The sequence below is a fragment of the Mesoplodon densirostris genome, chromosome 8, assembly GCF_025265405.1.
Source record: "Mesoplodon densirostris isolate mMesDen1 chromosome 8, mMesDen1 primary haplotype, whole genome shotgun sequence".
Lineage (NCBI taxonomy): Eukaryota > Metazoa > Chordata > Mammalia > Artiodactyla > Ziphiidae > Mesoplodon > Mesoplodon densirostris.
This window is the reverse complement of record NC_082668.1, coordinates 113,460,859-113,474,720: the sequence shown is the minus strand read 5'-3', so window position 1 is coordinate 113,474,720 and position 13,862 is coordinate 113,460,859. Positions and strand designations below refer to the sequence as shown.

Sequence of the window (13,862 nt, the reverse complement as noted above, 5' to 3'; positions counted from 1 at the left end):
CAACTGATTTCTCAGCAGAAATTCTACAAGCCAGAAGGGAGTGGCATGATATACTTAAAGTGATGAAAGGGAAGAACCTACAACCAAGAGTACTCTACCCAGCAAGGATTTGATGGAAAATTAAAATCTTTACAGATAAGCAAAAGCTAAGAGAAAAAAACACCACCAAACCAGCTCTACAACAAATGCTAAAGGAACTTCTCTAAGTGGGAAACACAAGAGAAGAAAAGGACCTAAAAACACAAACCGAAAACAATTAAGAAAATTATAGTAGGAACATACATATTGATAATCACTTCATATGTGAATGGATTAAATGCTCCAAGCAGACACAGGCTCACTGAATGGATATAAAAACAAAACCCATATATATGCTGTCTACAAGAGACCCACTTCAGTCCTAGGGGCACATAAAGACTGAAAGTGAGGGGATGGAAAAAGATATTCCATGTAAATGGAAATCAAAAGAAAGCTGGAGTAGCAATACTCATATCAGATAAAATAGACTTTAAAATAAAGAATGTTACAAGATACAAGGAAGGACACTACATAATGATCAAGGGGTCAATCCAAGAAGAAGACTTAACAATTATAAATATATACACACCCAACATAGGAGCACCTCAATTCATAAGGCAACTGCTAACAGCTCTAAAAGAGGAAATCAACAGTAACACAATAATAGTGGGGCACTTTAACACCTCACTTACACCAATGGACAGATCATCCAGACAGAAAATTAATAAGGAAATGCAAGCTTTAGATGACACAATAGACCAGATAGATTTAATTGATATTTATAGGACATTCCATCCGAAAACAGCAGATTACACTTTCTTCTCAAGTGAACATTCTCCAAGACAGATCACATCTTGGGTCACAAATCAAGCCTTGGTAAATTTAAGAAAATTGAAATGATATCAAGCATCTTTTCTGATCACAATGCTATGAGATTAGAAATCAATTACAGGAAAAAATGTAAAAAAATGCAAACAGTTGGAGGCTAAACAATATGTACTAAATAACCAAGAGATCACTGAAGAAATCAGAGAAAATTAAAAAATACCTAGAGGCAAATGACAAGAAAAACACGTGATCCAAAACCTATGGGATACAGAAAAAGCAGTTCTAAGAGGGAAGTTTATAGCAATACAAACCTACCTCAAGAAACAAGAAAAATCTAAAATAAGCAATCTAACCTTACACCTAAAGGAACTAGAGAAAGAAGAACAAACAAAACCCAAAGTTAGTAGAAGGAAATAAATCATAAAGATCAGAGCAGAAATAAATGAAATAGAAACAAAGAAAGCAATAGCAAAGATCAATAAAACTAAAAGCTGGTTCTTTGTGGAGATAAATAAAACTTATAAACCTTTAGCCAGACTCATCAAGAAAAAGAGGGAGAGGACTCAAGTCAATAAAATTAGAAATGAAAAAGGAGAAGTTATAATGGACACTGCAAAAATACAAAGCATCCTAAGAGACTACTACAAGCAACTCTATGCCAATAAATTGGACAACCTGGAAGAAATAGACAAATGCTTAGAAAGGTGTAACCTTCCAAGACTGAACCAGGAAGAAATAGAGAACATGAACAGACCAATCACAAGTAATGAAATTGAAACTGTGATTAAAAATCTTCCAACAAACAAAAGTCCAGAACCAGATGGTTTCACAGTTGAATTCTATCAAACATTTAGAGAAGAGCTAACACCCATCCTTCTCAAACTCTTCCAAAAAAATTGCAAAAGAAGGAACACTACCAAACTCATTCTATGAGGCCACCATCACCCTGATACCAAAACCAGACAAAGATACTACAAAACAAAAAAAAAAAAGAAAATTACAAGCCAATATCACTGATGAATATAGATGAAAAAATCTTGAACAAAATACTAGCAAGCAGAACCCAACAACACATTAAAAGGATCATACACCATGATCAAGTGGGATTTATCTCAGGGTTGCAAGGATTCTTCAATATACTCAAATCATCAGTGTGATACACCATATTTACAAATTGAAGAATAGAAATCATATGATCATCTCAATAAATGCAGAAAAAGCTTTTGACAAAATTCAACACCCATTTATGATAAAAACTCTCCAGAAAGTGGGCATAGAGGGAACCTAACTCAATATAATAAAGGCCATATATGACAAACCCACAGCAAACATCGTTCTCAATGGTGAAAAACTGAAAGCACTTCCTCTAAAATCAGGAGCAAGACAAGAATGTCCACTGTCGCCACTATTATTCAACATAGTTTTGGAAGCCCTAGCCATGGTAATCAGAGAAGAAAAAGAAATAAAAAGAATACAAATTGGAAATGAAGAAGTAAAACTATCACTGTTTGCAGATGACATGATACTATACATAGATTATCCTAAAGATGCCACCAGAAAAGTACTAGAGCTAATCAATGAATTTGGTAAAGTTGCAGGATACAAAATTAATGTACATAAATCTCTTGCATTACTATACCCTGACAATGAAAGATCAGAAGGAGAAATTAATGCAACAATAAATTTTGTTATTCATAACATTTACAGTATTTTTACTTCAAATTAATTCACTGTGTATTACAACTGATGTGGTTCAGAAAGAATCATACAAGTCAAAGGCTGTAGGAGAAACGGTTTTTTTTTTTTTCAGTTCTGTCAGTATATCTTTTTGACTGCAATCATGAACTCTTGAAAACTATCTCAAAAAGTCACTTAAGTATCTCAAAACCTGGGGCCCATGAAAACGTAAGTCCTTAGTAAAATGGTATTACAGATTTCATCTCCTGTTTTTATAGTCTTTCTATCTATTAGATTCAGTTTCTTACACCACAGGTAAAATTTATTTTTTTAAAGAAATAAAATTATCTATATTTTAGGCCCATGGAATAAACTTTTTAAAATCTAGATAAATTTGTTAAAATTTTATAAGTAATGCTAAAATGCTTTGCAAATGGATGTGACATAACAATTGTAATGAATGGAACAGTCTGATCACTGAGAAACCAATAAAATGACAGCACAACTGAAACATAGCAGCCTATACCAACTATTGACTATTATTGACCTATATCAAATAAAAAATGTCCTCTCATTGACAAGAGTCAGTATGATGAACCCCAGTTTTTGGTATCTTCCTGATAGATATGAGTTGCTTTGGAAGTTAAAATCACAATTCTATGTCTACTAGAATTTATATCCGATTTCTTATATCTGATTCCAATATCCTTGTGGAATATTATTTTTCCAAGAACTTGTTCATTATCTATTCTTGCATTCAGTGAATAAATATGAAATGATAAAGAGGAAGGAAAGCAATTAAAATTTATTTTAATTCCTGCCAGTGTTGATTTTCTTTTAAAAATAGAATTTATTAACTGAAATAAATCAGTTTAAAGCAGTATTTTGAAATAAGATTTTTAAATAATATAGAGAGAATTTTATTCAAAAATTTTTACTATCATTTAAAGAGTATTTCCCTTCATTAATCCCAAATCCTGGATTTTTTTTTAAACAGTAAAATACAATATCTTATGCAACAGCGATTTACAACCCTGCTTTCACTTAGAATCACATGGAGAGCTCCATGGCCCATTCTCCACATATTGATTCAATTGTTTTTGAGTGAGGGCATTGATACATAATTTTTTAAGTTCCACTGGTCAAGGGAATGTTGGCTAAAGCTAGGAAGATATTATGTTGGGAATCTTTATTACCTTATTATAAAATAAGAACATTCTATTCAAAATATGGACCAGCAGTATAAACGTCTCCTGGGAGTTTGTTAAAAATGCAAAATCTTGGGCCCTATCCCAGATCTACTGGATTAGAATAGGCATTTTTAACAAGATTCCCAAATAATTTAAAAGAACTTTCAAGTATTGTTCTGGAATCTGCCCCTCCTTTGGAAGACACTATTCCCCTTAGTTCCTGGAGATAATGACTCTGAGAATCATGTGAAACTAAGGTAAAAAAAAATTATACCAATTTATTAATTTATTTTATTTAAATATGATATACAGTTACTCTCAGGATAGTAATATTTAGCTAGTCTCTCAAGGTAGTTAAGTTATGTAAATAACAGAGTTGTTATCAGTTGAAAGATTGTTTGGTTGTTGTGGAATTAGAACCAGAAAAATTATCAACTAAATTACATTTTTCACTATGAGAATACTGTTGCCCCTTGGGAAATATTTGAAACCTCTTGGCTACAACACCATGGTCTCAATCTCCATGACAGAGAACTAGAAACGACATACTGGAAAGGCTCCTTGTAGGGACAGAATTTTCAAAGTCTCTCTACAGTTTTGCTCTATAATAGCTATTTATTTACTTGCTTTGCATGACTCATCCCACACCTTCATACTTCTGAAGGGGAGCAGAACATGCCATCCCAGAATAATCCTTTGGCATAAGGATTATTTTGAGCTGATTATTTTAAGAAACAGCATAAACAGGAGACACAGCATAAATGGGAGAAGCTTTAAAAACGGAGTAGAAGTTACCCTTTTGCAAGGGGCATTTACATTTATAAAGGAAACCTCTATTTGTGTCCCCCTCTCTTTACCAGGAAGGGAAGAATGACTCTAAATCATTAGAAACTTTTATCACTGGAGAAGGCACTGTCTTAAATCTACATAACAAACCTTACCCTTGTTTACAGTTCTTTTCCTGGTAACTTCCCATAACTGACTTTCCTCCAACATCTTTCTTCTGTTTTTAGTTGAAGATGGTATTTAAGGTGGTGACTTGGGCCATCTAGGAAGTTACTTAGTTTCCCTGCTAATCTCCATGTATAGGTGAGGTATACATGTAAATAAACTATTTGTTTTTCTCTTGTTAATCTATCTTTTATTGGAAGACATCTCCGCCAAGAACTCAGAAAGATAAAAGGAAATTATTTTTCCTCCCTTCCACTTCTTTCTTTAGATATGTTAATACATTTAAGCCTATTACTTTTTTTTGTATTAATTTTGCTGACTTAAGGCTATTTTCGTCCCTCTCAAAGAGACTAAGCAAAGGTACTCTGTGGGGGCTTACTTCTATAAGGGATCATATTATTTCTCTCAGTTTCTAATTGTTGCTGAAGCTTTGCATAAATGTCTGGGTACTAGCTAAATATTGTACAAAATTGACATATATAGGGGAGGAAACTTAATTACTCTCTACCCTTCTGAGTTCTTGGCTGAGATTCTCTTATAATAAGAGACAGATTAACAAGAGAAAAATGAACAGAAGTTTGTTGACATGTACACCTCATGTATACATGGGAGATACTCTGGGGAAAATAAGTAACTCTGTGAGGTGGCTTAGAAATCAGGTTTAAATACCATCTTAATAGTGATGCTGAAAACTCGGCCTCTGTGCACCCGTGCTGAATCCAATCTCAGAGACAGAGTTTTGGGTGAAGTAGAAAAGAATATCTTCATTGCTTTGTCAGGCAAAGGGGGATGCAGCAGACCATTGCCCCTCAAAACTGTGTGTCTCAACCCGGAAGGATTTCATGAGGAGTTTTATAGCAATGGTTCAAGGGTGGGGTTGCTGATAAGGATTAGAGTGTGTGCAGGGGCTGCATTCCTTTAATCTGGTCTCAGGTGGTCTGTTGAGTTTCTATGATTACTTTAATCTGGCTTTAGGTGGCCTTTTGAAGAACTTCTCTGGTTCCTTTAATCTGGAATGGAGAATGCTGACATCTTGCATTTGTTGGGGATTTTAGTTCTGTAAAGAGCTCAAAGATATTGTTATGTGTATCCTTTGAGGCAGAGCGAGGACCCTGCCCCAAGGCTGCACCATTGTTTCTTGAGTGCTCCTCCCTTGTCTCTGCATCCCCTCCCTTCCCTGATTAGCAACTGTTCGAATCTGCCCTTTGGGACTCAGGGAAGTTCATAGAGGTGGAGTCAGTTTCCCACAAACAAGAAACGGGGAGCAGAAAAGCTTCTGTGCCCAGGAGCCCCACAGAGTTCTGCACGCTTTCAACAGGGAAAGGGAAGAGGGGATATAGGCATTTTAAGAGAGAGTAACTTATTGTTAGGAAAGACAAATGGGGCTTTAGAAGAATAGATGGGAGGTATAGTTTGTGATATAGTCTCTCTGGCTGCGGTGCCAACTTCTAGTCTCCTTCCCTGTGGCAAGAGGCAATCTTCCCTGGTTGATGAAACTTCCAGGGAGGTGATCTAGAACAATGGATTTCTTTTTGGAGGATCTGCCTTTAGGAAGATAAGGGGAGTTCACAGAAAGCTTCTCTCTGCATTTGCTGTTTTTTCCAGTGCCTATATCTCAAAATAATCAATATGCCAAGTGGCATACTTTGGGGTGGTGTATTCTGCTACCCTTCACATATGTTCTGTCAACCACTTAAGTAATGTCTGATTTCATTTTGGACTTTCTAGCACCAATTTTTGTGTGTGTGTGTGTGGTATGCGGGCCTCTCACTGTTGTGGCCTCTCCCATTGCGGAGCACAGGCTCTGGACGTGCAGGCTCAGCGGCAATGGCTCATGGGCCCAGCCACTTTGCAGCATGTGGGATCTTCCCAGACCGGGGCACGAACCCATGTCCCCTGCATCGGCAGGCGGACTCTCAACCACTGCACCACCAGGGAAGCCCTCTAGTACCAATTTTTAAATGATGCTCCAAATAAGCATAAATGAAATTCTTTGCTACTCATCTCAAGAGTTTAGAGAAAACAACAGGTTCCTAGAGCACTGGACCACACTAGAATCATCTGGAAATCTTTCAAAAGTAGAGCCAGTTGCATCAGAATTTCTGTGCTAAGGCCTGGGTATTAATATTTTTTTTAATACCTACCAGGATACTCCATTGTCTGGCAAAATGAAAAACAATTCCAAGAACACAGCAAGAGTTAACGTCTAAAATGAACAGACAACTCAATAGGTCATTCCCTTAGCCTAGCATTACTGTAGTTATTAAAATCTCCTTTGGAAATTTTCTAGTCAGATCGTGGTCTACAAAAGAAAACTGGACACCTTGATTTATTTTTTAAGAAGTTATAATTAAGTTTGTTCAAAAGCATTTCAAGAGGATATTTAAATATTAAATTTAAAAATAATCCAACTCATCTAATTAGCAAAAGTATTTATCTTATACCGTTTCAAGTTTTTAGTTGTGTGGAATTGAAAGCAGAATCTATACTTGTGAAGATATATTTTAAATATTTAATTCCTCTTTCTTAATTCTTAATAATCATCATTATTATTAAATGTTTTATTAAATAAATATACTGTTTTATTAAATATATAGTGCCTAAAATGATATGATTTAATCAGTTCTGTATTTTCCTAATTTCAATTTGTTTGGAGCTATTCCCAGATATCAAATCAAAGAGCCAATATTTGACACTTGATGATATATAATTGATTTTATGTTTTACTTAAAGTTATTAAAATAGCTTATTATATAAAAATTTAAATAACTCTTTTCAAAATTTTCATCTGTACATAGTGATGTTAATATATTCTTTCCTCCAGTCTGGGACATTATGAGACATTCTGACCAAAAGCTAAAAAAAAATCTCTAAGAATATATATATATATATATATATATATATATATGCAAACTTTTTTTTTTTTTGTCAGGGGTATGGTGGCTATATTGCATCAATGATATTAAAATCAGATGAAAACCTTTTCAAATGTGGATCAGTGATTGCACCCATTATAGACTTGAAGTTGTATGGTGAGTACTTCCTACAGACTGACCTAATATAATGTATTGATTCGTAGACAAGAAAGTCCCGATGTAGAGAAACTCATTTGAGTTCATTTATCATGTGTTATCAGAGATGTTTTCAGCTCTTTATCGCCTCTGATTCAATCCATTTTAGTGGAGCATGACAATTAAATGTGAAATGTAGAAACTAAATGAAATATGCTAGTCAAATGATTTTTAGTTTACCCTCAAATTTCTGTTTTCTTGGGTCACAGCCTCAGCTTTCTCTGAAAGATATCTTGGTATGCCATCTAAAGAAGAAAGCACATACCAGGTAACTAATTTAAAACCAATGAAGAAAGGAGAGTATTTTTGTTCTAAAAACCCAGTCAAAATGCAAATATAGGTAAATCTTTATATACAGATTTTTGCGTTTTTGTTTTTATAGGCTTCCAGTGTGCTACATAATATTCATGGCTTAAAAGAAGAAAATATATTAATAATTCATGGGACTGCTGACAGTAAGTATTATCATTGCTGCTACTGATTGATGTGGTCTGACCTTGAACAAAGGGGTACATCCAAGGACTTGCTTACAGGAGGCCCTGTAACCCTTCTGGGGAGGAGAGCAGAGCAGTTGGGCACAAAGAATCTGATACCTGCACTGCCCAGTAAAACTCTCTGGGATGATGGAAATGTCATCTCTGTGCTGTTGAACACAGTAGCCACTGGTCACATGTAGCTCTCAAGCACTTGACATGTTTAGTATGACTGAGGAACTGAATTTTTAACTTTTATTTAATTGTAATTATTTTAAATGTAAATAACCACATGTTGTTAGTCACTACTAGGACAGTGTTATTCAGCACACCTCAAATGGAAACAAACCTGGAAAACAGCAGCATAGCAAATGGGTGCCAGCACTGAGATGATATTCTGAGGAGGTTTACCACTTAAAACAAAAACCAAAAAAGCACTTTCACATCACCTCTCATTTTTTATTATTTTAAACATTGGAGATGAATGTGATTGATAATACTACTAATAAATAATATTTTATATCCACATGGTGAATTCACATGGTACTCAAATAATTTTTTTTATTACTTTATGTGAAATCTTACAACAGAGGGCTAAGTATTTATAGCCCCACTCACAGATGAGAAAAATCAGTTTCAAGGAGGAAACTGATTTATCCAAGGCTACCTGGCAAGTGAGCAAAGAGAAGAAAGTCTTGAAACAATATTTCCTAAATCTTAAACTTGTTTTTGTCAGTTCACTCTGCCCTGCCTCAGCATTTTTATCCCATTTTACATAGAATACTACTAAAAAGGCCTTATATCAAAGATAATACCAGCTGTCACTCAAACTTAACTTTGAGACATGTCAGATCACAGTTAAATTATAGCTTAGATCAATATTGATATATACCATACATATATATATATATATATATATATATATATATATATATATATACACACACACACACATACATATAGTATATATTTAAATAAATAGGTGAATGAGGGAGAAGAGACAAATCTCCCTTAGGTAGATTTCCAAACCATTTATGTAGGTGCCCCAACTCAAGGGGGCAAATCTTAATTCTTCTCCCTTCCCCCTTCACAGTGTGTTGCACTTAGTGAATTGCTTCAAAAGAGGAATGGAATGGGGGGGAAAGAGTAACTTTCATGGCAGAGAAACTTGACAAACTTCACCTCGGCCAGGTGATCAAGGTCAGCATTAACAGTGACAAGTCATGTAAATAGTATGTAACCTTGATGTGGCTTCATGAGAATGGCATTCTATCTCTATATGGTCCTGTCCCAAATACGCATAACCCCAGACAAACCCAAATGAAGAACATCTTACCAAATTCCTGACCAGTACTCCTCAGAACTGCCAAAGTCATCAAAAGCAAAGAGAGTTTGAGAAATCATCATAGACCAGAAGGGGTTAAGGAAGCACTATGTCTAAATGTTTCTAAATGTACCATAATAATGTAAGATGTTAACAGGTAGGGAAAACTGGGTAAGGGATATACAGGAACTCTCTACTATCTTTGCAACTTTTCTGAAAATCTAAAACTATTATATTTTTTTAAAAAAGACTTAGATGATACCATATGTGTTGTAGATGAAACATGATGCAAGAGAACATAAACATTTTGAAGGACATTAGAATTTTGTTCCAAGGTATTAAAAACTTACATATACATTGTTAGTAATAACAAATAGTGATTATTAAGTAATGACTGTATGTTAGGAAATGTGTTAAAAAGCTTTTAATATCATAGTATCTGTTTTTCACGAAAATACTGTGCAGTAGGTATTACTTCTCTTGTTATTTGAGAAATTGGGAAAATAAATATTATGGAACTTATATAACTTGCCAAAAATCACACAGCTATTGATTCGCTAGAAAGGTGATTTGAAATAGGCATTGAGGCTCTTATTCACTTGGCTCTAAAGCTTCAATTATGGGAATAAATTATATTCAAGGTTAAATTATTTTACATCTAGCCATCACACTGTAATATATAAACGTTATTCAGTTGTTTCTGTTAATATTTTGTAATTATTAAGGTAAATTATGTTGTTCCCTGACTTATCCAGTCATGGACCTGGGACTTCACCTACCTGATAAAATGTCAGCAGACCTTCAGCACTCATCACTTCAAAGAAAATACACCTGTGTGTTTGCACACACACATACACGCACACACAACTGTACTCACATACACCACACACACATTCCACATGGGACTGGTAGGTTATAGGTAGTCAGCCAATAATGCTATAATAACACCATTATTATTATCTTCCAAAATTATCAGCAAATTGGATAACTCAACCAATTAGATTTTTAATGCCCACATTTAGTTTTAGGCAGGGGACAAATGGCAAATATCAACAGGCTTTACACTAGAAACTAAACAGAAAAAAATAATAATACCTGGAAAATCCATTTATGCATTTATCTTTTCAGCTGTATCCGTGCAGCTGAATGATGGAGTCCTTTTCAATTTGTTTTCTGCAATAAACAAATGAGGTATATAAAGGATCATTTTATCTCAATCATTGCCCTATTTATTAACATTTCTAGTAGCTTACATTTACAGAGCAATTTGCACAGTTATTTAGAAATGGCATGGTAATTTTCCCATTAAGTACAATAAGAGAGTGTTAGAAAAGATTATATGTAGACTTTTAAAAGATATAAATGATTATGTGGAGTCTTTTATTGTCTGCTCTGTAGCAGGATTAATCAGTACCATAGCATTAGAACAATGCAGAAGCTTAAACTATTGATAAGGCTGCCTTAGTTTTACAAAGACAGTCAAAAATTGTGAGCTTAAAAGTTATTTACAGAAATTTGAAGATACACAGTATAGGAATGTATTGCCAAGGCAGCATATGAGCTAAGTGCTACACAAAAAAATTTTAAGTGATTTGTCCAAGTCTTCATAACTAGTTAGGGACAATGCTGCTACCCACACCCAGGCTGCTGTGCTGCTTATTTCAGAGTTTTGGAACTGAGGTTCAGGGAGAAGGAAGCTAGAAGGAAAGTGGAGAAACCAGTATGGTCCACAATAAATAGATAACCCTTGAGTAGTGATATGTGCATGCTATTTTCTCAACATGAGGTATTCTTTTCTAATTTAATATAAGACAGAATGCCAGTGTCTGAGAGTGGCCCTAGTAATCCTTAGAAAAGAAGAGAAGGCTGGTTTGCTATTACTACCCAGACAGGCGTTCACTGTGTTAAAATTGTTATAGTGGTATAAAATACGTGAATAATTACAAATAATAAATGATATGCAATAAAATAAATCTAATCACCATTCTGTAAAGTAGAGGCTTAGTAGTAACTGCTGCTTTAATTTATTTTTTAATAATGTTAAGCTCAAAGTTTTTTTGCCATTGTATCTACTGGCTTTCCAGGTAAAGCTAGGTATCAGTCTTTTAAATGTGCAGTGGATGTAAAGTAAAAATCCATAAATGGATTTTCCAGTTATTTTTTTTTCTGTTTAGTTTTTAGTGCAAAGCCTGTTGACATTTGCCATTTGTCCCCTTCCTAAAACTAAACGGGAGCATTAAAAGTCTAATTGGTTGAGTTATCCGATTTGCTGATAATTTTGGAAGATAAATATGTAATCTCTTTGAAAAAATGATATAAAAATGTTCTGATCCTGAAAAATATATTTCCTTCAAATATCATAATTTAATTTCTTGCAGCAAAAGTTCATTTCCAGCATTCAGCAGAATTAATCAAACACCTAATAAAAGCTGGAGTGAATTATACTATGCAGGTAAGCTACTTTTTCAGAAAAATACGTTTTTCTACCTTGGTTTTTTAGTTGTAAAATACAGAACACAGCTTCTATATGACTCCATCTCCCACCCTTTCATTTTTACTGTTTTTTTCAGCTTCCAAATTGTGTTCTTATTTCCTAATTACAATGAGAATGTGAATCACCTTATGTTTTATATGTGAATTGCATAAACTCTTTCAAAGATCTTTTTTTTCTCTTTTTTATTCATATCACTGATAATGAATTATTTTAAAATAATAATCTTTATTTTCCTTCTAGTTCCTTTGTCTTTTTGTCCGTTTCCATCACTCATCATAAAAAGTGGGGGAAGATAGTTTTGAGGAAATAACATGAGAGAAAAAGGAGAAGCCAAAACATCCTTACGCCATTTACATCTCTGCATTCAACCATATTTAGTAAATATTTATCAAGGATTTACTTTACAGGGGTGTCTATGCTAAATGGATCAAGAGGACATAACTTTACACATCAAGGAAGTTTCAGTCTGAAGGAGGAGTCAGGGAAGGGAAAAAATTGCTTTAATTCCTCAGCATTTGGAAGAACTAAAAGTTGTTCATTATACTTAAAACACAGGAACCAGGGTTAGAATGATGAAAGATGAAGATGTAGAGATAAACAGATGGAGGGTCATGGCACTGACAGTGTAAAGGATTGTGAGGCTTTACTCAGAGGGAAATGAGGCACCATCTAAAAACTTTACACTCAGGAATTGACATGACAGTATTTTCATTTATATTTTAGAAAACTCACTAATGTCATTTATATTGGAAGGACATTGTCAAAGTAAAAATTGTATTGCACAAGATTAAACAGACAAGGAAAACTTTATCCAAGACTACTGCAATAGAGGAGAAAGATTAAGCTCAACTTTGTTAAAACAAGGGGCTGGAGCATTTTTAAGAACCCCAGTGGAGGAGGGACTCATTGCCTTCTGTGTTTGGTCATCCACCTTAAGAAACATTTCTTTTATCTTTATGACAGGAAGTAGTTTTACAAATTGGAGACTGGGAGATAGGGGTGCTGTCTCTCTTTCAACGTTTACATTTCAAAGAGATGGTTTCCAAGTCCTTGAGAAAGAAATTTCCTGGGTTGTAAAACTGGCAAGAGTCTGAAAGAAGATTTACATACATTTCAAAGGGGCAGAGAAAGAACTTACAAAATTATCTAAAATTTAGTTAAGGTGATGTCAATGCCACCTTGTTCAATGTGGACATAGAAAGCTCTAACTTTTTGGCCAACAAATCCTAATATAAATGGATAAAATTGTATTTTGTCTCAAATGTTGATTTTGATATGATTATAATAAAAAAGGAAAGTTTAGCATGAACAACTCAGAATTGAATTACATGAGATTTTGGTCAGATATTATTTTCCCAAGTTCCGTTGCCATGGGGCTAAAGTACTGAGTTCTGAGGAAGAAGACTTGCTTTGATAACTTTAAATCTCCTTTCCCTTCAATATCTTAGGTCTACCCAGATGAAGGCCATGTTGTATCTGAGAAGAGCAAATATCATCTCTACAGCACAATCCTCAGATTCTTCAGTGATTGTTTAAAGGAAGAAATACCCATATTACCACAGGAACCAGAAGAAGATGAATAAAGGACCCTATTTATATAGAACTGAAGGGGATTTTGAGGCTCAATGAAACCTAACCAAGAGACTGTAATATTGTAGATGCTCCAGAATTTCAAGGGCAGCTTAAGGAGATGATGCTGGAACAGCACACTCAGAGACAATGAACTAGAATTTGAATACAGAAGTCCATGTCTACTGTGTTACCAAGGGTGCAGAACCTGTTTCTTTGTGTAAGAAAGGTCAAAGGGTTGGTTTCCTGGGAGAAATTTGTTTTGCA

At 34.5% G+C, this 13,862-nt stretch overlaps 1 protein-coding gene across 2 annotated transcripts in view; it reads left to right on the top strand.

Moving 5' to 3' along the window:
* Window positions 1-13,609, top strand: part of DPP10 (dipeptidyl peptidase like 10) — a 689,759-nt gene extending 676,150 nt beyond the window's left edge. For both annotated transcript variants that reach the window (XM_060106086.1, XM_060106085.1), the window contains 5 exons: window positions 7,597-7,696; window positions 7,945-8,003; window positions 8,118-8,190; window positions 11,911-11,984; window positions 13,475-13,609. In XM_060106086.1, coding sequence (XP_059962069.1) covers window positions 7,597-7,696; window positions 7,945-8,003; window positions 8,118-8,190; window positions 11,911-11,984; window positions 13,475-13,609 — 441 coding nt within the window. The remainder of the gene's footprint in view (window positions 1-7,596; window positions 7,697-7,944; window positions 8,004-8,117; window positions 8,191-11,910; window positions 11,985-13,474) is intronic.
* The last annotated feature ends 253 nt before the right edge of the window (window positions 13,610-13,862 follow it).